The 27292-nt window shown below is 39.3% G+C and overlaps 2 protein-coding genes and 2 long non-coding RNA genes across 8 annotated transcripts; 2 read left to right on the top strand and 2 right to left on the bottom strand.

Annotated features, from left to right (window-relative positions):
* The first annotated feature begins 49 nt into the window (after positions 1-49).
* On the top strand, positions 50-12627 carry wrap73 (WD repeat containing, antisense to TP73). Of its 2 annotated transcripts, none has more exons than XM_020619761.1 (13): positions 50-202; positions 813-900; positions 1069-1221; positions 2820-2936; positions 7796-7868; positions 8648-8751; positions 8894-8980; positions 9680-9814; positions 10498-10575; positions 10652-10754; positions 10863-10988; positions 11186-11377; positions 12180-12627. In XM_020619761.1, the coding sequence occupies exons 2-13, from the start codon at positions 832-834 to the stop codon at positions 12290-12292; spliced, it is 1350 nt and encodes a 449-aa protein (XP_020475417.1). In that variant the 5' UTR covers positions 50-202; positions 813-831; the 3' UTR covers positions 12293-12627. The 2 variants fall into 2 exon arrangements, with proteins under 2 accessions (XP_020475417.1, XP_020475424.1); XM_020619768.1 differs by lacking the exon at positions 50-202 and adding an exon at positions 374-523.
* Positions 12628-12720: 93 nt separating this feature from the next.
* Positions 12721-17093, bottom strand: tprg1l (tumor protein p63 regulated 1-like). The gene is made up of 6 exons (XM_020619780.1): positions 16706-17093; positions 16381-16472; positions 15972-16022; positions 15764-15889; positions 15393-15546; positions 12721-14783 (listed from the first exon to the last, which is right to left on the bottom strand). The coding sequence occupies exons 1-6, from the start codon at positions 16931-16933 to the stop codon at positions 14589-14591; spliced, it is 846 nt and encodes a 281-aa protein (XP_020475436.1). The 5' UTR covers positions 16934-17093; the 3' UTR covers positions 12721-14588.
* Positions 17094-18161: 1068 nt separating this feature from the next.
* LOC109969342 (uncharacterized) lies at positions 18162-21625 on the top strand. 2 transcript variants are annotated; one of them, XR_002276257.1, is made up of 5 exons: positions 18162-18840; positions 19628-19765; positions 20273-20381; positions 20965-21074; positions 21423-21625. It is a non-coding gene; the product is annotated as an uncharacterized LOC109969342 (long non-coding RNA). The 2 variants fall into 2 exon arrangements; XR_002276255.1 differs by having other exon boundaries at positions 20262-20381.
* A 428-nt stretch (positions 21626-22053) lies between these two features.
* On the bottom strand, positions 22054-27216 carry LOC109969333 (uncharacterized). Of its 3 annotated transcripts, none has more exons than XR_002276252.1 (7): positions 26760-27216; positions 25837-25950; positions 25098-25247; positions 24126-24249; positions 23171-23260; positions 22556-22645; positions 22054-22415 (listed from the first exon to the last, which is right to left on the bottom strand). It is a non-coding gene; the product is annotated as an uncharacterized LOC109969333 (long non-coding RNA). The 3 variants fall into 3 exon arrangements; XR_002276254.1 differs by having other exon boundaries at positions 25098-25218; XR_002276251.1 differs by having other exon boundaries at positions 25843-25950.
* Positions 27217-27292: the final 76 nt, after the last annotated feature.

Here is a 27292-nt window from a genome sequence, read left to right as displayed (position 1 = left end):
CAATAAACTACATTTCCCACAAGGCAGAGCGAATCTTATAAATACTGATTGGACAGCTTTGGCCTGTCGTCATCTGCTCACACAAACAAACTATTTAACAGTTCATTCGCCGCAGACAATGAGAAGAAAATGACTTTTCTAAACGGGTTCTAGGATTTCTTATGTCTGCCCTGACAAAACCAAAACACAATTGAATTTAAAAGTAAGTTATACCATTGATTGTGAAAATCGAAAAGTTTAACGTTAGCTCACTGCTAAGTTGCTAGTAGTATATGCTACCGTTGAATGAGTCCAGTGGCAACCAGCAGCTAACTTTATAGTTAGCATATAAATAGTGTTGGTTTCTCGCTCTCTAGTGGCTTAACGCTAGCTGCAGTATATTGGTTGGAAGTGACTAAAATGACAAATATATAGTGATTTCGACGTGTTTCACGTGTCGCTTTATTTTGCTTTGACCACCTCTTAATTGCGAGACGGGTAGCTAGGCTAACCTAGCTAGCTACCTGTAGCTTTGTCTGCTGAGGTTAGTTTGGAACAGACTTCGTTTCTGTTCACGCATGTACTCTCCCCATATAATAACTCTTTTTACATTTAAGAACTGTCTTGCTGACTTGACTTGTTGTCAAGAACTGTGTGTGTGTAATGTATGTTTTGTACTGTCTGAAGCCTATGTTCTTATTGGACTTGGACGACATCACGTGTTAATATTTGAAACTACACGAGTTGACACTGGTGATATGTCTGTTAAAACTGCAGGATTTCAGTGGGACTTGTTAAAAAAGTTGCCATAGTCATAATTTTTCCCTGTGCAGGAACAGTTTTGATCGTGACATGAATTTCTCTGAGCTCTTCAAGCAATCCAACCAACTTTGTAAAGTTTCTCCAGATGGGAAATATTTGGTAAGTAGTTTAGTTTTTTTAAAAACCTTGCATAGTGTTGTTTAATTTTGTTGCACAATTAGCATAATGCATAAGTAATACTTTTACTTTCCATTGTTAGGTTGCCTGTTACACTTAGATACAAGTTAAATAGGTTATAAGTCTTGCCTCTTTGGCTGTACTCCCCAGGCTACCTGTGTGCAGTACAGACTGGTGATACGGGATGTGAGCACCTTGCAGATTCTGCAGCTCTACACCTGCCTGGACCAGATAACCCACATGGAATGGGCTTCTGACTCTCTTTTTATTCTCTGCGCTATGTATAAGAGGGGACTGGTACAGGTAGGTTATGAACATGAGACAGTAATATGAGTATATGATTTGTGTAGTGCAAATGCTCAGTCATATACATGATGGGTTGCATTTGGTTTTATTCTGCTAGATTAATACTGTTAGTGGTGGTATGATTAATTGCTATTGTGATTGGCAGAAAATGTGTACTGTATTCTTGTCTTTATTCATAGAGTATCACTTCAAATGAAACACTTGAACTTTTGAAATATGAAGGCATTTCTTCAAACTCAAGAACCTGTGGTACTCATGCCTTTTAAAAAAATGTATTTTATGGATTAGGCAATTAAGGAAGTGATATAAAAATTAGTTCAATCAATAACAAAAAATGGTTTGTCACAGCATTAAAATGCTGTATTTATTATGCAGTATTGCTCAAGAAAAACATGAGCTCGACAAGTTATTGGTGTACTCAAAATTTGACAAAATGTTATGTGGTTTTAAAATGCATTTCCATATTTATTGCTCAGCACATGGGTTGTATGTGGTTTGTACATTCTGGTAGATTGGTAGAGAGAATAAAGCAGCCATGAATTAGGCTACATTAGTTAGACTGTTGTAAGTAAAGATATTCACATTCTGGGTATTAAAAGTTGCCAGTCTATATTTTCTAGAAAATAAATTTACATAGTTGCATCAAACAAATATTAAAATAAAGAAACAGTTTTAACCAAAAAAGTGTAAAAAAAAAAAAAAAAACTATCCTACATTACTGATAAATATTTTAAAGACAATTTAAACAACAGGACGGGGGTGTGCAATTTGTGTCTTCACTGGTAGTGTTTTGTTTGTAAATTTAAGTTTAAGGTAGGGGAGTTGCTTCATGTGTGTCCTGTTGTATACCAGTTGTTTTAGAAATGCCGAAATTATGATTTTGTTCTATTCTGCAAAATACCATCAATCATGTTACAGTCCTGTAGATAAATTTGCATACAGAAGTAAATCCAAATCTGTCTTCAAGCTTTTTTTAAGCTTTTTTTTCTCTTCTTTGAATTTATTTCACAAGGTATTCATTGTGGGTACAAGTTAAATTGCCATATTGTTTAGCAGTGTGTTAGCATTACTTGAACATCACACATAAGATGTAAAGTAATGCACACTAGAAATCTGAGACCCAGAGGCTGCTGTTTCAAGTGAAATTCACCATTTAACACAATAGAAAATTGTCTATTAAGTGTTTTTAACAGTAGCATTTATCATTGGTTAACACATTTTCCCTGAATAAAGAGATGTATATTATTTGATGATTAGAGAACCATTCTGTTTTGTCTTTCTTTTGCCTTTTAACTTATCTACACCAGGTTTTTTAATTTTGATTCACAGCATCACTTCTTTAATGATTCATTCATATTTATGGAAAACAGGAATACTACTTTTTGATTAATATCAGTTTAATGTGTATCACAATGCAAGTAACTTACCTTTGAAGGGGTATCCAGCGCCAGTCTTTCATGATTTCTGGTTCTCAAATGTTTCTCACTGTTTGAAACCAAGTTTACAGAGATACAGGATGCATATGAGGGAAATCATCAGTGATGGCTCATTGCTGTTCTTTTGTCACACTCCCTCTTCTTTGTCTTTTTGTTCAGGTGTGGTCTCTAGAACAGCCAGACTGGCACTGTAAGATTGATGAGGGCTCAATAGGACTAGTCTCCTCACGCTGGAGCCCAGATGGACGTCACATTCTCAACACCACTGAGTTCCATGTAAGTGTGAAGTTGGTACGTGTGTGTGCGTGTGCATTTATTGTCTGGTTTCAACTGTTGCTGGCCCACAAGGAAGGGGGTCCTGAAAATAGCCAGACACCAGAGCCTTTCTTGACTGCTCTACACCACCCCCCCACATATATTCAGCCTGAATTCATTGCTTGCCTCCTGTTGGCGTCCTGTCATACATGGGTCTCAAGTACCTCTGGAATGCGGGTGCAATGTGTATGTCCCCCTCTAGTGTAAGTGCCTTTAATGATGCTCTGTCGATCATAAGCATATAGCAGTAGCAAATTTAACAATAAAGGAAATACAGACAAAAACACCCAAACCAATAAAAGAATAGATATGAGGTAATAAAATAATTTTCAAATGAAAGCAGTCAATAACAAAAATTCCAACGGATTAAGTCGTCTTTTATTTTATTATCTTATAAAAATAGTTGTATTTGACTAAATGCAAAGATGTCAAACTGCAGCTCACATTTTGTAACCAACTAGAGAATGAAAATCTTATTTTGGTGTGACTTGCAGTATGTTATTTCTTTTAAATGGAAGTTTTGATTAAATTTCAGTTTGAAGTGTATAGCAGCAATCTGATTAATATTACAGCCAAATTAATAATATGCAGTTGAAATTTTGAAGTTGAATGTAACTTTACCTGAGATGGGCTGGTGGCACTTTTGGTCATCATGTCATTGTACATCAGGGAGTGTATTATAGCCCAAAGGGTACCGATTTGCTGTGGCTGTTGCCAATATTTGAGACTTTGAAAAATCTAATATTGATAGGTGAATATTCATTTTGCTTAAACACATAACATAAATATTTTTGCTAAAGATTTCTTAAATTATTACATTTTTTAAAGAATTGTGACCAAGGTATGTACTGGGTGCCACATTTTACAGTTGGACAATGAATTGGGTTACAAACTGTGTAATGGAAACACTTAGTAAATTATTTGAAACACATCTTAGACATTCACTGCAGTACTTTAGTGTACAGCAATATATGTATGATAACTAGTCATTGTAGTGGCATAGGCAAGGATGGAATATTGGGTTTTTGAGACTCTTGACCTTAAGATCTATATAGTACACAGCAGAAGTGTAGCAATGCAACCACCTCAGAATTTGGCTTGATACATAATTCTGGGCTTACAGTTCGATACAGTCAGGATAACTGTGAGAATGAAAACCAGTGTAACCAGTGTCAGTTATTTATTTCTTCTTAGGTATGTAAATTTGCACAAACAGTTTTCAGATATTTTCTTTCTTATTCAGGCATTTCCCTTATCCTCTAGTTTAGTTTGTTTAGTAACACATCTAACCTTTACATTGCACTGCGTATTATGTGGAATTTACTTCAGGTAAAAATAAATAAATAAAAAGTTTAACAATGATGACATTTTTATGATAATCCATGCCATGAAATCATATTAACCACTGTTGATCGCCGCCCTTATCACCTACATGACCAGTAACTTTAAGTACCCTCTACTGTTATTGATCATCCCGTTGAGGCTGTGTGTAGCAGAGGCAAAGTAGGCAGTTACTACCACATTGCCAAGGGGCACATTTGAACTTCCCTTCACCCCAGTCCAAGATTTCATTAAGGCAGTGCCAGGCCAGTGTTCATGTGACGCTTGAATTTCAGTCCCTCTTATAAACGGCCTTCTATATTAACTTGTTTTAGGGACAGCTACCTGTGGTAGTGATTGTGCCTTTGTATATGTGTTTGTCTGCCTTTGTGCTAGTAAATCTACTTAGCTGGCTGTGTGCTCATCAGTCACTCCTTAAAGGTTTCAAGATAGCACTGCTTTGTTTTTGCATGGGATATATTAAAAAAATCAGCTGTTGTAAAATATGGGATGGTGCCATGTCACGGATTTAATAGAAAGTCACATCACTGAAACCCAGCATCTGCATTGTGAGACTCAACACAAGTCATCTCCTATTTGAATTCTAATTGTTTATATTAGGACCTCACAAAATGCCACTCACATATCCTTCTTAATCCATCTTTACCAGCTGACGGGTGATAAACTGAGGGTGGGAAACTCCAGGCAGCGACATCACTGAACTTGACTTCCCTAATGTGTTTACGTTGTTGGGATTGGATTAGCAATAGCATTTTTGGCCAGTACTGCTGGAGTCCTGCTAACATGTAGCATTGTCGGCAACAACGCTGCTAGACTACACCTCAAACATAGGCAGCTGCTGCACTGCATCATGGGACAATAGCTCACCCATACCTACAGTATGTGTGGGCTGCCAGAAGCTCAGGTTCCTTGGTAGAATCATGAGGCTGTAACAGGAGAAATAGACTATATTGGTTTGAGATGACTTTCTATGTGGAATGCCTACAGTCTAATCCTTTGCTGACAGATAGGTCTATATTGCATCAGATACACTCACCCATTCTCTCTCTGTCACTTAGGCGTGCAACAAGAAGGGCTGAGAGGTAGATTTTATTGTAGTAACTTTAGTCTAGAGTTGATCCATAGTTGTCATGTTGCCCGCAGGCTGTCCTGTTGGCAACGTTTCCTAGTTCTGTGGTTTTCTTGTTATGAATACTTGCTAATAGATGACTAAATGGATATGCTAGGAGAATTTAGCCTCAATTGGCAAGGTCTTAAGTAGATTGTCTTATCATAACATGGCAGCTGAATTTTGTTTGTACAGCTCTTAATTGCAGCTACGTGATATGACAATAATTTGCATTTTAAAAAAAAGAACCGGAGGAAATGTCTCTTTAAGATGAAACCTTTAGCATGTAGTGATCAAAACAGTAAAATAAATGAATAAATAATGTAATTGTTTGTAATAATAGCCTGTACTTATCAGTTACAGTTATGCCAGCCATGGCACAGACAGGAACTTTTCCATCTTTGATGGTTAAATAATAGCTGTTGTAGTGAAGCTTTGCCTTTTCACACCAATGTCAAGAGTTCAGCCTCTATCGCTGAGCTGCTGCTCACCTTTGGTGAGGATATTTCACCTAAAGTATAGCTTTAGCAGCTAAGGATCCCCTACCCCTCCTCCACCCAGTTTAAAGTTACTCTGCCTTTCAGGTCTTGATCTCTGTGCATCTGCTATGTGGTGCGTTCAAGGCATCCAAGAAGTGTTTGAGCAGTGTTGTTACTGGTTGCCATGGCACTATGTCTGAGGGGATGTCCAGAAAGCGTGTAGTGAGGTGTTATTACATGGCTCACACAGCTGGATGTCTTGACCAAACTGGACAGTTGACAATTTAGGCCTGTTAGGTGACAGACTTGGCCCAGTTCAAATGTCTGTCTGGACGCTATGATAGGCCTTGTCACTTCGATAGTTATAGCGCTGCACATTCTCAGATTCAAAATACACATGATTAAGGTTCATTTCTATTGCCACAAGAGTTCTTGAAAAACCCTGAATGATTGTTATTCATTATTTTTACATATGTGCAGGATTGTCTCTAGAATATCTGGCTGTGATGGTGCTAAGAAAAATAGTTCAATGCCAAAAAAGAGAAGCCCCGAGTAATGCTACTGGGGAAAATGTTTTGTGAAATGATCAAGAGAGCCACCAGACGTCCCAAGAATATGGCTGAGCTGAAGCAGTTCAGTAAAGAAAAATGGTCCCAAATTGCTCCTCAGTGTTGTGCAGGCCAGATCTGCAGCTATAGAAGGCACTTGTTTGAGGTTATTGCTGACAAAGGAGAGAGAGTTTTCCTACTTTTTCCAAAAGCACTGTGACTGTTTAATAGGTATGCTCTGTAACGACACAGGATATAATTATTTCTGTGTTTTTTTGCTTAAAGACATTGTGGTTATCTGTACTTGTGACTTATGTGATGATTAGATCACATTTTATGGGTTCACATACTGTTTTTAAACCACTGTTTTCTTTCCCTGTGAAAGAATGGTGCTCCACTCACAGTCATACAGAGCCAGCCACCTAATGGTGGATGTTTTTCATTGTCATTGTTTCATATCCCTCACAGAGATTTATTGTAAATCCTCTTAAAGAATAAGGCATTCTGTCCTCGGCTGTTAAAGGGTATGATGGTTAGTTAGCCTGGACTGCAGTCTAGATCTGCCCAGCCGATGGACAGTTTTGTAGCTGTGGAGGGGCACTCAGAGCACTCGTTGGGCTGGACCGGTTGGTTGAGTGCTTATTAATATGTTGGTGCTAGTTACTCCCAGTTGCCACACTCTGCACTTTTTAGATGCCAGCCTCATTTAAAGCTCTTAAGCTAGTATCTTGTGGTCAAATAGATCTCACCTAGACTAAATGGCAGTAAAGGGGGCATCTGGCCTAAATGGTCATACAAAGCCAGTGGCTTGTAAAAACACAGTGTGCTTCAAAAGCCAATCCCTAATCAAATGTTTCTTTTATACTGTGTATAGTACTTGGATTAGAGCCCAACAGTTGTAGCAAAATGATGAACATTACTGTCCAATTTTAGCTTGCATCAGATTTTTCATTATTATTCCATGTATTGTCTGTTAAAAAACAAGTCATTGTTGACAAAAATCCCAGAGATAAGCCTGAGGCCCTTTAAAAGCTGTTGCCATTACAGCTTGTCCACTAGAGGGCACCAGTAAGTATTTTCAACAGTAAAAAGGTCACAGTTCTGTAATAACAGGATCATTATTATGTGTCCATGCTAATAAAATGAATACTGGCTGGTATATTGTCAACAGTTCTTTAAAACTCCATCATTAATATCTGTCTCAACAATTCTGTTGTTTCTTAGGCACCGGCTTCGGTATGTTTATGCCCTCTGCACTCTCTGGCAGTATGGTGTGCTTGTTTGTCATACTTTCATTTTTAATAATCTGTAGTTTTTTCTCTCTTTCTTCTGCCACATTGATAGCTGAGAATCACTGTCTGGTCCCTGTGCACCAAAGCTGTGTCTTATATCAAATATCCCAAAGCATGTCAGAAGGGTGAGTAATAAGCATCATATTGTCTTATTTATTTTCTCATGGTTTGAGTGTATGCGAATTACAAGGAGTATGTGAGGACAGGGCGATCAGTCTGAGTGTCTCAGCATGTCCCACAAATCACATGCTGTTCTTTACCTTGGGATGTGACCCTGGCTATGCGGCCAAAGTATGGTCCTCTCTGCTGACAGCTGGTGCCCTCTTCAGTAAATGGTGCATGCTCTTCATAACAGGCCTGTCAGCAGCTAAGGGAAAAATGATGGTCCACGACACTCCCCATTTTCTGCATATGATACTACACCCTTTTGTTATCTGTGTATTCTCATAGCCATAATATAATAGTATATAATAATAGTTGCATACCACCAATTCAACGGTGCCAAAGTATTAGGTTATTTATGTTGGATAAAATAGACAAGAAACCATGAGGTTACTTACTCAGTTGTCAGACTGTATAATTTCCTTTTTTAATAGCCAACCATAGTGTGTTTTGTTCTGCTGGAAAAAAGAAAAGAAAATGGTATTGGGTTTAGTCCTTGCTGCTGAGAAATCACATTTTGAGTGTTTAATAAAGTGGTCACTGATTGCTTGATATCTGCTTCACAAAGACTTTTTAAATGAAAGTATTAAACCTTACTAACATGTCTTGGTAGGCTGCTATGTATTTTTTAAGAGTTCAAGTTGACTGTTGCAGTGTTGTTGTCTATGAAGGATCTTTTTCATACATGTGATTATATTCCACATCTGGTAGCTGCCTATAAAATGATAGCTTTCACCTACAGGTACAGATTTCAGCAGAGATGGCTGCTATATGGCTTTGGCCGAACGCCGAGACTGCAAAGATTATGTTAGTGTGTTTGTGTGTGACGACTGGCATTTACTCAGGGTAAGTAGGATATTAGCATTTTTCTTTATAGTTAGCATTTGAATAAACTAAGTAAGCAACAGTGGAACAGACCTAAATAATATACATATTTTTGGTAAATATGTAGCATAATTAAATTTTTAATGTAATTTAACTTTCACAGCATTTTGAGACTGAGACACAGGACCTGGCCGGGTTGGAGTGGTCTCCCAATGGCTGTGTGCTAGCAGTGTGGGATAGCTGTCTGGAGGTGAGTCAGTCACCGCACAGACCCGAGACTCAACAAAAGAAGATTGATTAATCATTCTGACAACTTTTCTGAAGAGGTACTTGATGTTTCTGGCTCACTGTGTAAAGGTGTTAGATTAAAAACAGTGTACAGAGACTGCACTTCCACAACCAAGGCCCAGCAATAAAGTAGAGAACATTTTATATTGATTGTTTGAGACCTGTTTGGAACATCTTTTGATATCAGATTATATGTTTGAAGTGAGTGCACAAGTGAAGTGTCCTGTTTATTTTACAAAGCCTCTGGTTTGATGGAAAATCGTAATGCACGATAACCTAAAGCTCCCAGTATGATGTATCGGAGTTAAGCTGAAGGGATCCCTTATTGTTTTATTATTGTTGTTATTATTAAGGAATCCCTTATTGCTTAGGCCACATTCAAATGAGATCACATTATATGGGGAGAATGGGAATAAAATATTTATTGTGCTTCATTGTAATTGTGTTAGGGTTGAAAATTGACCCTTAAACATGCTCCAGTTGGGAATAAAATCATTGACCATCTTAGGTAATGCTAAAATAACCCTGCCTCTGCTAGAGAAATGAATCCAATCTGAATTGGCCTTAAGTTCTGCAATATTCCAGTTGACCAAGTCTAGTGGGGATGAATATAAACAAGATGAATGATAGCACTGTTGTTTCATGTACCCTTTCCACTTAGTACAAGGTGTTGCTGTATTCTTTGGATGGCCGCTTGCTGTCAACATACAGTGCCTATGAGTGGTCATTGGGTGTCAAGTCGGTGACCTGGAGCCCCAGCAGTCAGTTCCTGGCCATTGGCAGCTATGATGAAAAAGTATGGACAATTTCGTTATTGATGGCTGATGACAATGGGAAATAAGATATCTCATTATAAGTTGATGCAAAATGGATATTGTTGTAAAGCCATGTGCCTTAAAGGTGTACTCCACTGATGTAGCATTGCACTTCTCTACCAATGTCGAACTCACAATGGACAGTTGGTAAAATAGTATTAAAATTGTTGCAGCAGAGATATACTTCATTCTTATTGTATACATGCTTTTTCCTTGTCAAAACCTGAAGCCTCCTTTACCCTCTGAGGAGATTTGGGTGTGTTATGCTTATAGAAACTAAAGTAGCCTCAAATAGATATGAAGAACAGGCTAAAGAGTTTTAATATCACTCCCTTTTAACCCCAGACCCCCAGTGTTTTTTTTTTTAAATTCATTTTCAAACTTCTAGTCTTCAATCTCAACAAACAGACTTAAGTGACATCACTTGAGCCATTTTCATACAGCTCTTTCTGGAACCACAACAGGCTTCATACAACCTTTTTCACACATGTAGTATTCTCCAAGATTTGTAAACTGAGTGTGATTTGAAAAGTCAGTGGAGTTCCCCTTAAATAAATGAATTCATTTCTGCAAATAAATAGTAGTATTAAGTAGTAGTAAACTTGATTGTTAGACATTCAGTGAATATCAGTTCAGAGTAAATGACAAGACTTAATACCCTTAGGTGCGCATCCTCAATCATATTACATGGAAGAAAATTGCACAGTTTGACCACCCAGCAACCATCAACAACGCAAAAGCTGTGAGTATTTTCCAGAATTCACTATGAGCCTTGAAGATATTGCATTTGAATTATTGACTATTGGTTGTGTTTCTAGGTTGTATATAAGGAAGTGGAGAGAAGGACAGCTGTTGGCAGTGATGACCTGTCGCTACATAACATCACAATAGGCACCACCCTGTTCAACACCCAGAGCAAATGTATGTGCCATTTTTCATTATTTATTCTAAAAGCAGTATTTGTCTAAAACTTCAAGTAACCCAACTTTGTCTAATCACAAACTCTTAATTTGTTTTTGCCTCATCCAGATGAGATCTGCCCACTGCCAGTCCAAATTCCTGTGGTAAAACCAGACCCAGATCGAGCCAACCCGAAGATTGGTGTCTCTACTTTAGCATTCAGCTCAGACAGTCGCTATCTAGCCACCAAAAATGGTAAGACTCCAAAGCTGTTCACTCTACCTTTGTATGTATGTATATAATATGGGAAATTATATGTATTAATAGTTCCCACATTTTTGGTCATAAATAACAGTTTTTGTTTTTACTTACTTTTGCTACAATGCTTGTGTTTTGGGGCTCTGTAGGCAGAGAGTGGTTTTGAATGTGTGTCTGTGTTTCTCTGACTGCAGACAACATGGCCAGTGTTGTCTGGATATGGGACATGCAGAAGATGAACCTGGAGGCTGTGCTGGAGCAGACCTCAGCTGTGCGCTGCTTTCAGTGGGATCCCCGGCGCCCCCGGCTGGCCCTGTGTACAGCCAACACTAAACTCTATCTCTGGTCTCCAGCAGGCTGTGTTTCTGTCCAAGTCCCCACTGAAGGTAACATGCTCGATCACTGAGAACTGAAACTAGAATACACATCTCCGTTATACTGCTGTCAGATGTAGGTGGGGGGCAGTGCTCTCTAATGTCCTTCTTATCAGGTTTATTGTACCTGCACAAGGCAACATCTACTTGTTGGCAGCAAGAGGTCACTGTTACAGCGTTAAACACTTTTTGACCCTGAAGTCCTGTTATATGTCATTATGTTGATTCCAGTGACATGCTTGCTACTATTTCTTGTGTTACTCTTCAATCTCTCATTCTTGTGCAGGGTGAAGAGTAATCCTACCCATTGTCAGATTTTATTTCATTCATTCAACCTTTATTTACACACCATGGTGCTGCAATGTATTTACTGAGATAAAAACCAAGCTGATCTCAAAGATCTACATATACTTCACTCAGATTGAGTCAGTAGTAGTCAGTGAAAATTTTGAAGTCTGTCAGACATCAGGAGATTCAACTCTCTTCAGCTGCTGAAAAAGGATACAAGGTTACATTTGCTGTTTTTAATTTGCAAATAGAACAAATGTCTTATCTCAGTTTATACATATACAGTAAGATGCTTATCTCTCTCGCTGCCTGTATCCTTAAAGGTTGATGTGTTTTACTCAGAAACCCCACAGAAAATTGAACTTATCATTGCATGAAGTTAAAATCAATGTGACACTTTATGGATTACAAATTTAAAGAATGTGAGTGTTGATTCTTTGGATGTACAATAACTTTGTTTCATCATCTTCATTTTGTTTAACCTTAGATGTGTTGTCATTACAGTTGCATCTTTGTCTCCTGCCAGGTGGTTTCCAGGTCCAATCGCTATCGTGGCACGGCAGTGGAGACTCTCTGATCCTGCTTGGAAAGGAACAGCTGTGTTTGTGCTTCATGGACACTGACCAGGAGGACAAGTAAAACACACAGCATAGCTCTCATAAAATAACTGGACCACATTTCAGGCTTATTTAGCCACACACACTTTGCTGTGAATGTGTTACGGTGATGGCCAAAAGACTGGTGGGAACACTCCTCTAAATCTCACTTTTTACTTTTCTAAAAGTCTGTTTTGGATAAGTAAATACATCGTTCCTAGTTTTTAAATAAGTAAATGCATACTGAAGCACTAGTTCCAAACACTGTGAAGATAGAGGTTTACAGATTTTTATAGATTTCACTGTTTAGTACACACTATTTTGTATGTGTATCACCATTAAATTGTGTAACTTTTGAATAAATGTTTCCATAAATAATGCAGCTTAAGGTGAGTTACTAAAATTTGTGCATCTAAATGTTTCAGTTTAGAAACCTTACTCAGCTCCATGTAACATGCAGAAAAAAAAGTAGACGAGGTATTCAATAATTAATTAATCTTGACCAAAGGTGCAGTTGCCAATGCTTGTGTTTGTGGTGCTGGTGTCTTCTTGGTGGAAGAAAGACATGAGGCGTGTAATTTTAAAATGGTTCTTCATGAGACCAGTGACATTATCTTTACTGTTAGAATTTAATTGTTGTTACCTACTATGACCAAAGTGAAATGCAGTAAGAATCCAAACAACAAATTAACAGCCAGTATTAAATATATTAGGACTGTTTTACTTGGCCTCAAGGCACTGTCTCTCTGTAAGTTGTCCCATTTACAGGAGTATATGGAAACTAATCACTTTGTTACAGGCCTTGACAGAACAAATGTAATGTAAATTCACTTTTTTTTTTCAACAACTAGAGCTGAGGCCATAACAACATATAAAGGCATTAAATATTATTCATTGTGACCACTGTGCTACAAATATCTACAACAAAAAGTAAAGCCTTCATGTATTTATAATCATGAGTCCACTTCTTTTAAATCCCTTAATAAAATACTTTAAACCCGGCAATGAAATATTCATTTTTTTAGAAGCATTCATGAGTTAACTGCTTGAAAAAAATAACCGCAGACAAATAAACCTAATTGGAAATTACAAATCTGTTCAAATAAAAATATCTCCATGCAAACTCAACATGCAGGGAACATGCTCAAATTAAGATTAGAGAAGGGCATTTTGGGATATAATTACTCATTTACATTGAACATATGGCCTGTTACCACTGGTAGCGCAATGATGTATGATAGGGTGCAAATCTGTGAGGAAAAAGCACCTAAATCCAATTCACAAGATACAGACGGTATGTGGTTAGTTAACTGGTGTAAAGCTATAACAAAGGGAAGTTGCAGAACCATGACGGCAACTTGGAAAGAAACATGGACACAACCTTGCAAAGTTGTGTTGCATAAACCATCTTTAACATACTAGACCATTTTAGCTATAGCAGCTAATGCAGTTCTCCAAGTTGTACAGCAGTTCCCTATTCTCAGCAAATTACATGGCAGGGAAAGCACAGCATTTGCCAATAAGAGAGGAAGGTCACATGTAATTGATCCTTTCAGCTGAACATGTTTCATGAATGCTGGAAGTGTATCCCAGCTGTTACTGGCCACAAGCAACACTGCTGAGCCCAGTACTTTTTAGTGTAGTAGTTGTATTAAAATGAGCGTGTGACATGACCGTTTAACTCAGTACATCAGCTGCTGTTCCATTCTAAGAAGCTTCCCTGTGATCTCAGTGATTCAGTCCTTCATTTCAAACCATATTCATGTAGCCAACAGGGAACATATTCTTGGCTGCCGTTAACTGCTTTACTCTGTGGCCTTGTTTTTTTCTGTAGAAATAAAGCCCATAAAAAGCTAATCATTAACCCTCAAATAAGTTTTGTGATTTCAACATACCTTTCCTAAAAGATATCACATTAGTTTTCAGTCGGTGGTTAAACAAGGAGGCCAAGACCACAAAAAGCTCAATCTGGAATAGGTTCAGAGGTGATGAACTGATGCATGTGGTGTCTCCTTTCTCTCCAACTTATCTCACATGGGCATACGCTCCTTAGGTCCCATGCGGGTACAGAAGACCTGCGAGCAGCTCTTTGACAGAAAAGGACTGAGGGTGCTAAAAACAAACGAGTAGACAATCCATGCAGCGCTATGCATCATTTATCTACAGGAAGCTGCCCAATGTCTGCGACACCAACCTAAAGAGGTGTGAACAGCTCATGGGCTCTAATAACACATACAGACTGGTTGCGCATTACACTGTACTGGAGTGACTGCTTCTCTCACCCAGCACAGTGTAACAGACACATGAGTTGAACTCTATTGTAGCTTGGAGAAACTGGGTTAGAAGCCGATCTTGCCACGGGTCATGGAATAACCCAACTTGGCCTCATTGTTGATGAAGGACATAATGCCCAGGTAGGTCTCGATGAGCAGGGGTCTTTCCAGGATCAGGACACCATTAGCCCGACCAGGGATGGGGTGCTCCTTATGGGCTTTCTTCACTGCCTGCACCAGCTGGGTCCTGAAGTTGTCCAACTTGCCAAAGTAAAACAAAACATGAGACTAGAACATCCCTCTTTTTTTTTTTTTTTAGTTACATATCTATATAAATTTAGAATGAAAGCAATATCTCCTGCATCTGCTCTTTAGTGTAGATTAATGGACATGATTGAGATTTTACAGTCAAATGAGGTTCATTTATTGCACATGTAGTAATGCTAATGCCTCAGAGAATGTAGCCATATCCCTAGAAAACTGCCTCAAGGCCTGATGTTGCCTTGCCAATAAGTAAAAAAAAAAAAACAAATAGCATTGAAAATTCCTGTTCATACAAAATTGTGGCCACGCTGATTTAAGTTGTATAAATAAACAATAGTTCTCTCAGGGGATGAACTGTGCCTTTAAGACTACACTCAGTCTGTTTTCAGTTGGACTTGGACCCCTAGAGCTGTTTTTGCTGCCTTGTGTGCATTAATGAGCTGCTGTACCAGCACTCACCATTGTTTGTTTTATAAAATAAGGCCAGCACAGTAAAATACCTTACATTTCAAACTTTGAACCCTCAGATGTTTTCAAACTGTCAAATTGATCATTTAGATGAATGACTAAAAATGCATTGTTGTTATTTATTTAAAGGGATTATACCTGGCAGAGAGAGGCCACCTTCTCATCAGCATGCGCCATGGGATGCTCTGTGAAGGTGGCGTAGGGCATGTCTGTGGACCAGGGGTTCCAGCGGTTAAAGAATGAGGCCCGAGGACGTTTGTCCCACTGCACACGTATCCCGTAGCCCTCTCTCCTGTAAGTAAACAGTGGTGTAAGAGCAGTTAAGGACCGGTCAGCTACATGGACCAGCAGTGCACCAAGGCACTGCCACCAAGCTGAGCCCTATATGTTTAGATGGGATGCCCATTTTTGAATCGGAAAACAAAACTCTCTTTTTGAGACTTTTTTCTTAACACTAGCATTAATATTCTTAGAGTAAATACTAATTTGACTAAAATGTGCTGGCATACTTGTTTAAGGATTTGGGTGGGAACTCAAAGTCACCCACTGAGATGGTGTCTACAGCATTGAGAGCTATCCTGACGACCTGCTGACACAGCAGGTTGATGAAGTCGTACTTGCACACCAGCAGTGACCTGCACACACAACCAAAATATCATTTGTTATGCGGTATATTTCCTCAAACCTGGGACTCAACAAAACAACTTTTTGACTTACCTATCAGTTATAAGCACAAGTCTCTCCTTCTCATTGTTCCAGTGGTCAATTCTGTAGAAGCGCCACACAAAATTGACAAATATGACTTTATAAAAATAGCACAACATAAAATCTTGCCTAAAATATGTTGTTTTACTGAGTTGCATAGTTATTTATAAGTTATATAAAGTAACTATAGGATTATCTTTGGTACCCTTTTATTCACGTGTAACAAACTGTATGAATAACGAGTATAAACCAGATTTTAAAAAACAAACATGTCAAACATTTAGTCTGGAATCTTAATACATAGAAAATGTCTAAGTATATTTGTAGATTAAACATTGCATGTCACACAACAGCTCATCCAGACAGATGCCTCCTGATTTAGGCTGGTAATAAACCAGTTCCACGTTACTGGGATACTTACTCAGCCAGTAGCCAGACACTGAGCACCTCCCCGTCCTCAGAAGGGAGTGCCACAGTCCTGATGTCACTCACGGCCTGCTCAATGGTACCTGGCTGAGATCAGCATCACACAGCTGTCAGTCGTCAGTATCTCAGACTATCCCACTCTTAATAATATGCTAATAACTACTATTGCGTGCTAAGTATTAGTGGTCGCGTTCACCTACCAAAAAGACTTCCAAGTTAAGCGCATCAGATAATGAAAATGTTATGATTTACAGGCAGTTAAACCTACATCATCTAAGAAGTCGATTAACGCAAGCAGTTAAATGTTAGGAGCAACTTACCCTGAACACAAAATAGTCCTTCACCTTCGCTTGCACTGTGGGGTTATGCACATGAAAAGGCGTCAGCGTTTGTAACGGGGGGCAACAGGCCACGGAGGCTCCGTGTCCGAGGCTTCGTCCGGCCTCCGGCGGCGTGAAGGCAACCTCGACTCCCTCCTCGGCTTCTGCAGGGTGGAGCACCGCAGCGCCAGGACTCTCCGGCTCCACCGTGTCGTTCAGACGAAGCATGGTGCGTTAAACGCCCTGTGTGGAGCTTCCAGCTAATGTGCGCCAACTGTTAGATGAGAAAATGGCTTTTAGAGGATGCAGACTCACCCATAACGAATAATGTTTTGATTGTGAGGGCTTCTAGGAAGTAGTGCTGTGTTGCCTCACTTCCCCCCTTAATGTCATTCCTCTTAAAGGGGCCGAATGTGTTTATGAAAACGTGGGGCTGTTTTTTAAACTAATTATGAATCCTATGATACTGTACCTGTGTCGGGTGTGTGTGTGTGTGTGTGTGTGTGTGTGTGTGTGTGTGTGTGTGTGTGTGTGTGTGAGAGAGAGAGAGAGAGAGACTGTAAGCTTTATCAAAAAGGAACGTTTGAAGCCTAATCTTGAAGGTCAAACCGGGAGCTGGTTCCATAGGAGAGGAGCTTGATAACTAAAGGCTCTGCTTCTCATTCTACATCTACAGACTCTAGGTACCACAATTAAACCTGCACTCTGAGAGCAAAGTGCTCTGTTTGATAATGTGGCACTATGATGTCTTTAAGATGTGATAGAGCTTTGTCATGAGCTATCAACGGTAGGAGAAGGATTTTAAATTCTGTTCTGGAGAGATGTGATCTCTCTTGCTAGTTCCTGTCAGTATTATTGGGGCCTCCTGAAAGTAAAGGTTTATAGTAGTCCAGCCTGGAAGTAACAAATGCATGGACCAGTTTTTCAGCATAATAAGAGAGGTTGTTCTTGATGTTGGTGATATTGCGCAGGTGAAAGAAGGCAGCTCTAGAGACTTGGTTTATATGTGATTTAAAGGACATAGCCTGGTCAAAATGACTCCAAGGTTCCTCACAGCAGTACTGGAGGCCAGAGCTACAGTATGTCAGCTAGTGTAACTATAGGGTTAGATAACATATTTCTAAGGTTTTCAGGCCCAAGTACAATAACTCCAGTTTTGTCAGAATTTAGGATCTCCTTGAATGGTCATATTCTCGTGTGTGTGTGTGTGTGTGTGTGTGTGTGTGTGTGTGTGTGTGTGTTCATGTGAGCTTGCCTGACATCCACTGGTGCCATTTTTTGACTGTGCCTAGTTTTGTGGATATATCTTGCCTCCTGCTGCAGCTGTGACCAGAGGATGTGGAGTAAAGTACAGGGCCTGAGGTTACTGCATGTCTGGGAATGTTCCTATACGGGGACTCGCTGTTTTACCTGACCAGGACTAACCTACAAGTAGCCGGCCAGTGAAGCCCCCTCCAGCTTCACTGTGGTGTGGTGTTTTTTTTGTTTTAAATATCCAGTTGTTCAGTGTTGTAAGTAATTATAATGTAGTTTAAACTCACTTCTATGTATAACTACAATGTTCCTGTAATATTTATTTCTGGCTGTTGGTTCACATGCTATAGGAATTAGCTTTTGGTTTTGGGAGATAGCAGCGTTAATGTGAGGTTATGGTGAAAATCAAATGAACTGCCGAGGTAACTGCTGTTGCCTGCCAGTGGATGAGTTTGTAATGTTGTGAGGTTGCTCTTCAGAGATCAGACTTTATTGCAATATTTGATTAATTGAAGAAGCAAAGAACAGCAAATGCTCTTTACTACTGCTCTTTGGGTTCTCCTCATAGCAACTTGAGGAAGGTCACTACTGGTGTATCTGACTGTACCATTAATGTTTGAACAGGCAGAGATAATGTTTTGTTTATTAACCCTGCAGTGGCCAAGGACTTGCTCCTTTTATAACAAGTTGTTCAATGATTACAATATTCAACTTTGACAATGGAGATACCAATGTTTTTTTCCACTGTTGCTGCTGGTCTGCTCACTCTCCAGGGCTCATCTTCAGAGTCAAGATGGAAAACAAACCGAATCCCAAGAAATGGACCCAGTAAGTACCTCTGAACACCATCCGCCCTGTACGTCCAAGCGGCCCTGAGAGAGGTGAGCGCCTTCTTGGCTGAACAGAGGGTGGAGATGTGGCACTCACACAGGGAGAACACAAATGTGCAGTCACATTGTCACTTTTTTTTTTCAGCATAGTCAGGAGAACAGAATGAAATCAAATATCACAGAAACCTAGGTGGAAAACACCCAACAAGTTCACTAATGTTTAGAAGACAATGTTTGACACAAACTTGTTTGTTGTAGTGGAGAAACCTTTTTAGATACGTACTGAGTATTGAGTGTTTCTGCCACGTCTGTGTGAGATGGAGCCTCCATTTAGATTGAAGTCCAGACAAACCATCAGCTGCCAGTCTTCATTAATGAACAGACCGAAAAGCCTTTTGTTTAAATTACCACCATATTAAAAATATCAGCAGGTTTTGATGGTGGAAGCAATGCCAGGATTTAATGACATCAAAACTATCACTAAGTTAACTTCATGTTAAAGAATGGCGTCCTGTTAACAATGGAGAGATGTTCATGACTAAATCTAGTTTAGGGTCTTTGAGTATCCAGAAATGAAGACTAACTGGAGGATGACTTGTATAAAGATGCAAGTAATGGAATCTTGTAACTTTTTTATATTTTTAAGTTAAACGAGGGAGACCACACATGTGAAGTTAATTCACTGCCCAGTGCCTATAACTGTTATGTTGTGTAGAAAATACTAAACACAGACAGATGTGATCTTCAAATGAAGACTTTTCATTTTCATTGTAAAACTTTTTTTATCACACATATTTGTGGCACACTTGTCTTATTCTCCTCCTGTTCTACATTCAAGGTGGCAGTGGCCAAAGGATCCTGTCTCTGTTGGCTACACAAACAAGATGATCACCAACAATGGGAAACACATGCTTTACATTTTCCCTCTTCAAGAACAAATTGACACTACACCCCTTCTCTATTAAGATGTGGATGGGTAAGTTCACCAGAACAATAGAAACAGTGGTATAATTTCATACATGGATTTGTACAAAATCTTCAGAGATGCTCTGGGTGGGCATTTTTATTAGGATGCAGCGTATGGCATGGTGGTTTATTGTATTGTTGTATGAAGGATGTCTTTGTTGTTCATGAATAAAGGTAGCGGTACAGTGAAAGGTAGGCGACACTAATCTCAGGTGAGAGATGGATTCACTAGCTTTTGTAGCACTTTTAATTACCATTACAGGTTTTCTCATTGTTGGCTTTATAGTAAATGTGGAATATAGACCTACTGAGCTGCTAAGATTTTCCTGTATCATTTTGTCAAAGTAGAATTAACCATACTTTGCATAGATGACACACACAATATTTGTGTATTTGTTAGTTCCCCCAACTGTTCTGTTTGTGGCCACCACTATTGTTTTATGAAAGGCAAGTAACTGTAAAACTGAAACAATGTATTTAACACTTTCCATATATATTACACACAGTGCACCTGAAGACCTGCTGAGTACATCAACTCCAGAACTTGGAGGCACGTGGCCCAGTGAAGAAGACAACTCAAAACGTCGTGGGCTCACACTACAAACCTCCAGACAACAATTCAGATAGTAAGTAAATTGTTCAGACCATTGTGAAATCTGCTGCATTCAATTCTTGCTGTGGATAGTTTTTTTTAAGTGAAATTTAACATTCATTCAATTTAGTATTGCTTAAATGTGGAACCTTTTACAAGAGTGGTGCTTTGCAACTGCAGATTAGTTTAAATCACTGCTAAAGATCAAATTTGCATGGCCTGTTTTAATAAATTGAGGGTTACCAGAAGTGACTGTTCCTTATAGACTTGATGGCGATGAACCCAGAGGGCCAACATCAGCAGTACAGCCTTTTCTTGGGACTTTCTACCAGTAATTCAGAGACGGCTATTATTTCAGCATGTGGTGAGATGACCTTGTATTTCAAGTTCAACCTTGATTTTGTCTAAACAATTTTGACTTGGAACTTTGCAGTGTCCATTCTGCATATGAACAGATGTTCACTGCCCAGGTACAAACGTGTTCACTAACCTGGGCCCGATTGCTGGCCGGGATTGGCTCCGCCCCCCCGTGACCCCGTTCAGGGACTAAGCGGTAGAAAATGAATGAATGAATGTTTCATAAATTAAGGGTAAACAAAAGTTAATGTTCCTTATAGGCTTGATGACGATGAACCCATCTGACCAGCAGAGGGTTGAAATCAGCAGCCTGGCCTTTTCTTGGGACTTGCCACCAGCAATTCAGAGACAGCTATTATTTCATCATGTGGTGAGATGACTTCTTATATTTGTTTTTTTTTTTATGTCTAAATAGATGATGTTGACTTGGAACGTTGCAGTGTCCATTCTGCATATATGAAAGGATATTCACTGCCCAGGTACAAATGTGCTGCTAAAAGGCTTTTGCTCAAAATGAAGCAAACCTATCAAAATCATGTGATGGGTTGAAATTATAGAGCATATCATGCTTTAAGCTTTTTCCATTTCCCCCTTACCAGTCATTCTGTGGCCAGCAGTGTTTTAGAGGACATGCATAAAGAGAGGCAAGTTTGTTTATAAATGGACCATTTATTATTGAAATCAAAGCTTTACAAAACTTTTTTTTTTTTTTTTGCAGCCACTCCATCCCAGCTTAGCCAGCTGCTGAAGTTTTGGCTATGATGGGGTCATCAAGGCAGAGTACCTCGCATCCGCTCCCTGCTGTTACACTGCATGTGCCTGGACCACAGTTACCTCAGTGTCCTCATGAGCAGTGGTCCCCAACCCCCGGGCCGCGGACCGGTACCGGTCCGTGGATCAATTGGTACCGGGCCGCACAAGAAATCATTAATTATTTCCATTTTATTTATTATCTGAGTCTGAACGATCTTTTATTTTGAAAAATGAGCGCATTCTCTCAGTTACACTGTCTTCAAGTTGGCAGATAAAGTAGCTGCATTTAAAGCCAAACTGGATTTGTGGGGACGGTGCGTCAACAGAGGCATTTTGGACACGTTTCAAACATTAGCGGGGATTTTGGGTGAGACTGAGCCTGAGCCTTCATTCTCCCAGCTGGTGCACGATCACCTGTCTTTGCTTTTAAAAGAGTTCGAGCGCTACTTCCCAACCACAAAGGACCCACGAACTGCCAAGGAATGGATCCGCAACCCATTTGTCAACAAACCAGGTGAATCCAGCAGGTCTGTGCAACAAGAAGATCAACTGCTGGAGATCGCAAATGACGGCGGCCTTAAAAGTATGTTCGAGACAACAACTCTGTCGGTGTTCTGGATTAAAGTCATGACAGAATACCCTGAGATCGCCACCACAGCACTGAAACGAGTGCTAGGGCTCAGGGGTCCCATTGATTTAGCGTTATGGGGAGTTAAAAATTTCAACACACGTGACGTGAATTATAAAATATTATATTATTTTTTACCGTGCCCCCTCCCCCCCCGGGCTGCGGTAAAGAATTGTCAAGCGTTGACCGGTCCACAGTGATTAAAAAGGTTGGGGACCACTGCTCATGAGGGTTGAAGGGACAGAGTCTTCCCATTTTCCACAGCTGTGTCCTGTTCAGAGTGAAAGGTTCCATCCCTCATTGTCAAGATCATCTTGGATTGGAGGCATGCTGTGGGGGGAAACAAAGATAAAGTAGACCAAGTTATTTTGTTCTGTAAACCTTTGGTCCACATTAACACAAAGGGGGAAAAAAAAGTGTGGATGACATTCTACTGAAGGATGCAAACCAATTAAGGGAGAACTGCTCACTTTAAGATGTTCTTTTGTTGGACACTTCTCTTTGAAGCTTCCCTTAGCACAATCCCGGGTCCACTGTCCCCATTCACTCTTGGAGATGCACTGAAACCAAGATGTGCAGTGTGTCAGTATTAAAGATAATCTTAAATTATATAAGGTTGACTGTAGTAACGTTGTCAGTTTTGAAATTGCCCATAACCCTATAAAACCATTTGTATTTGCTACATGAGTTTCTGAGCAAAAAAAAAATTTTTTTACCAAAAATGCCCCATATGTCAAATGTGATAGAAAAAACAAATATGGCACATTTATTCCTATATGCATGGACTGTCTATGCATAAAATGGCAAATCTTGAATTTTCTTTTGGATTTTGTTAAAAGGTTTAATAAACATCAATTAGAATGTTCTGGCTATTTTTTGATGTCAGGCTTTATAGGGTTAGAATGACTGAAAACCCACATGCAGTCTGAAAAGCGGTTGTAACTACTACGATGAAGCCTAATTTGATATTTTAGAGAATTGTTTAATGTACTGCTATAAAATTGAACACTTATGTACACTAGTCACAAACATTTTAATTATCCGCATATTAAATGTTAATATCAAAACAAGACTGCGTAGAGTACCTGGATGGAAAGTCGGGTCTCTTTGCAGCTTCAAGGAAGAACTCCAGAGCCATGGATGCCTTTGTTTTTTGCCATTTGGAGAATCAGGATCTGTGACAATACATATAGAGTTAACTCAATCAGCTACTCAAAGTTGCTTACATCTATAGTGTTTACATGCTCAGTTGCAGATGTATAACTGCACACCCACTGCTGACTATTGCACATACAGCTTCGATGTAGCATATGTTATCTCTTGTGTTCTCACATTTTTTATATACTTATTTCTTTTCACTCGCTGTTTGAAGTGCCTTTAGATCTTTATGCCACTGTTTAACTACTTTATATTTCACTTGTTTGGCATTCAGTGTGGACGGCAAAGTAAGAATTTCATTGTGCAGGGAAATGCGTTTCCATACTGTGCATATGACAATTTGCACTTTGAATCTTAAATTAAAAGCTAATTCTATTTGCCAGCTGTACTATCAACTTGAGAGCAATGAAGATCTATGACTATGTTTGCCATAAACATTACAAATAGAACACTGGACGTTTTTACTAAAGCTTCATTATCATGCAGTAAGTGAAACTTGCACTACAGTTCATTCTGACCCTGTGTACAAACGTGGCCAATACAAATGAAGAGTGAACGCACTTATAAAGATGCCAATATGCACGCCTCATAGCTGCCGTCTTAAAACACCATATATCGAACTAGGAAGTTTGTCAGTGGAAAAAATGGGTCAGATTGGAACAAAGAACGAAATGTATGCATTTCCATTGTGTTCCAATGTTAGTTTTGAAAGTTTTCATTACAATTTATATCAAAGTCGCTCAAACACCTTTGAAATTAGTTTGTCAGCAAAAAAGAGCTGAGAAATTACAGTCTGACCTGAACTTATCAGTGCTAGTATAGTACACTCTCTCTCTCTCTCGCTCTCTCACACAACACCACAACCTTAGAATTGTTTCTCACCTCATCAACTTGCGGATGATGTCCATATGTAGGAGTGACAGGGGCCTGGAACGCTGTCGGTCCTCCTCACAACATGCCCAAGACTATTTACACTGTGCAAGTTCTTGTCCATGCATTCTGTGGCCTTTTGAAAGATACACGGGGGGGGGAGTTAGTCCTATGTCTGTCCTAGTTATAACAATTTACAATTACTCTGATCACAGAAAGACAGAAACCTATACAAACTAACACATTTCATAAAAATCATCAAGAATTCAGGAGAAGTCAACCGCCCTTACTAAATGCACATAAGATTCATTAAAGGGCTATTGCATTCTTTATTCAGCTTTCTCAGTATATGATGCACTTTGAAGCTAAACAGGAGTTTTAATGACAATTGGTTTCTCTAATTCATATTTCTATTTCTAATGCATTTATACTATTATTTATGCAACATTTTGAATGTAGCGCACTTACCTGTAACAGTGCATCTTGCTAAAAAGGTGGCGATCAGTTTTGACCTCACCGGGTTTTCATCAGGTTGGAAACATACAGGTGCAAACAATTTGTTACGTTTCCACCCTGATGAAACCAAACCGGCCGGCATTTTTTATTGAGATGCACGATTAATATAAAATGTAAAAGACATTTACATTAATGGGGCATGTAAAACTAGAGTTCTTTCATCTACAAGACTACACATCCAACAGGGAATAAGTTACAAGTCAACTCTAAGACCTGATGCAACTTTGCATTTATTCTTCTTCCTGCTCGACCACAGGTTGATTCTCCAACTAATGATGAACACAGCACAAGACTGAATTGCAGAAAAATGGGCAGTAGTTCAAGAGATGTGGAAATTTTTAACTTCTACACAGTGACTTTAAGATTCTGTCTTCCAGCTTGAAACCTTGTGAAAGATGGGATCAAGGGGGATATAGTACTGTCCAAAGATAAAGAGATATACATAGGAAATGACTGAGATGTACAAACCACAGCACAGGCTGACTGTAGATATTTGCTCAGCGGAGGAGAGGTCTGTTGGGTCCGTCAGGAACATGTTGACATCTCCCACTGTGCACTACTCCTCTTCTATACTGGGATCTGCCCATCACTACTTATCCAAGATGGTGAATGTGCACTCTGGCAAAAAAATAAAAGTCAAATTAAACAGCTTTTCTTTAAGTAAACATTGAATGATTTTACTAGTGCATGACCTCAGAAAGAATGATGTCTTATTTTCGTATCATATCCAATGATTACCAGTTCTTTATAAACACTTTAACCTAACAAATCTGATGGATGATTGTACGAATGTCTGGAAGGAATGATTTGGAAGCCACAAGGACAGAACTTGAAAGCAGTGTTGACCTCATAAAGCAAATGTCACTGAATCATATTTCATTTTATCTTATCATAAGTTGTATTAAATAAGCTTCTGTTATTTGGACAATGTCTTAGCTTATTTACGTAGACATTGTAAAAAGTAAAAGAAGTTCTCTCAGATTTATCTTTCCAGCCACAGCTGTATGATCGGTTCAACCAAAGATTTTTTTTTCTCTCTTTGTTTTATTTGGGTAGTTTTCAGAGAAATAAAGGTGTCCAGTTATTCACATGAATAAAATCTAAGGCTAAAGGCTAAGTCTGGCAAGCCTTCAGATTTCTAACAACTGCTTTAAAGGATGAATAAGAGCATGTTCTGCGTTTACATTTACTGCAGAAGAAGTCTTACTGTTACCATCTTCCCTCCAGCTCCACTGCATGTCGTACTCCTGTTCCAGGGTCGGTGGCTCTGAGGCGCTCAGATGCTGCAGCTCAGGACACTTCATCCATCCATTCATGATACCTGAAGAGTGTAAACAAGTGGATAAGACACAGGGACTGCAGGTTTCTAAAGCTTTAACTTAATCATGTATCCAGATGCCAAAGGACTGGAGCTGGTTCTGCTGTGCCAGTTAAAGAGACTTCAAACTGTCAAAGGATCAAAAGCTTGTAATGACAGCTGGGTCAGATGTGTCATCTGTCGCAAGTTATTTCTTCACCTTGTGCCAGCCTGGACAAAAAGCTTTCAAATGCTCCATGACAAATGAAACTGTATGATATGACCGAAAGCTGTAGAAAAACTACTAAATGGAACTTGTGATGAGATTGTTTTTTCAACATTATTATTAATTGCAGACTTATTTATGTAACTCAACTATACCCACTGTATAAGGTAAAGGCCCTGAGTTCAATTAGCTCACAATAACTGTAACTGACAAATCTTAAGTCTGTAATAAACCTCTCTCTACATTATGAGTCCTTAGGTCCTACAAGTACTGTACACAAGAACACAAGTTAGTTCAAGTTTCTTAATTTATTCAACAAAAAAAATCGGGGTAAACCATAAACAATAACAATCCCTTTTAAATATCGTGGACCCTTTTCTCTGTAAGACACACGTTTCAATGTTTCAGAATAAACACACAAATACAGTGGGCCCACACACTCACTCTACACCAGCCGGCATATACACTGAGATTTAACCCCCGTTGCAGGTCTGATGGACGCTCGGGTTCGGTGAGGCCAAAAATTAAAAAGCCGTTTCACTCATAAAAGTTAAATAAAAGACGGTACCTTACTTAGTAGTTCGTAGACCAAAAATTGAAGCGTTACCTCCTCCGTGTGTCCACAGAAATGGCAAAAGGGCGAAGTAGTCACAGGCCCACAGGTCCAGGTGCAAGCAGCAGCAGGAAAGTCCGGAGTAGCAGGCTCTGTTGAACGATCCAACTGGTCACTCGCGTAACACCGTCTTTGATAATGTCCATGAATTCCAGATCGGAAAGGATATATCCAGTCTTGGGAGTAAATCGGGTTAGCTATACAACCGATAGCAACATTCATTTAGCTAACGAAGGCTAACAGGTTAGCTAGGTGTGCTACGAGGCTAGACAACTCAGTGCAGAAGAATATCCAGTCATGTACTACAAACTATGTGGGACAATATCTTACAGCAGATCCTCGAGTTGACAATCTAAGATATAATCCACATAACATATTTCGCGTCTGCATAAACATTTTCATTTAATTTCTTCACAAAATTACCCCCTTCTCCCCGCTTCCTTTTTTTTTCTTCTTCTTCCTCCCTTTCCCTGAGTATCACTGCTTTCTTCTTCTGTTATTTAATGGCGGTTGGCAACCACCGTTAG

Source organism: Monopterus albus, unplaced genomic scaffold (genome assembly GCF_001952655.1).
Source record: "Monopterus albus unplaced genomic scaffold, M_albus_1.0 scaffold6.1, whole genome shotgun sequence".
In the NCBI taxonomy this organism is placed as follows: domain Eukaryota; kingdom Metazoa; phylum Chordata; class Actinopteri; order Synbranchiformes; family Synbranchidae; genus Monopterus; species Monopterus albus.
Note: the sequence above shows the minus strand (reverse complement) of the source record. Positions and strands in the feature narration are given on the sequence as shown.

What these genes read in the sequence shown, in the direction of transcription:
- wrap73 (XM_020619761.1), top strand. Translation starts at nt 832, where the DNA reads ATGAATTTCTCTGAGCTCTTCAAGCAATCCAACCAACTTTGTAAAGTT. An exon ending in CCATCAACAACGCAAAAGCT is followed by an intron (nt 10,576 to 10,651) that starts GTGAGTATTTTC and finishes TTGTGTTTCTAG; the next exon opens with GTTGTATATAAGGAAGTGGA. An exon ending in CTATCTAGCCACCAAAAATG is followed by an intron (nt 10,989 to 11,185) that starts GTAAGACTCCAA and finishes CTCTGACTGCAG; the next exon opens with ACAACATGGCCAGTGTTGTC.
- tprg1l (XM_020619780.1), bottom strand. Translation starts at nt 16,933, where the DNA reads ATGCTTCGTCTGAACGACACGGTGGAGCCGGAGAGTCCTGGCGCTGCG. An exon ending in AGTGTCTGGCTACTGGCTGA is followed by an intron (nt 16,023 to 16,380) that starts GTAAGTATCCCA and finishes GCGCTTCTACAG; the next exon opens with AATTGACCACTGGAACAATG. An exon ending in AGGTGGCCTCTCTCTGCCAG is followed by an intron (nt 14,784 to 15,392) that starts GTATAATCCCTT and finishes TACTTTGGCAAG; the next exon opens with TTGGACAACTTCAGGACCCA.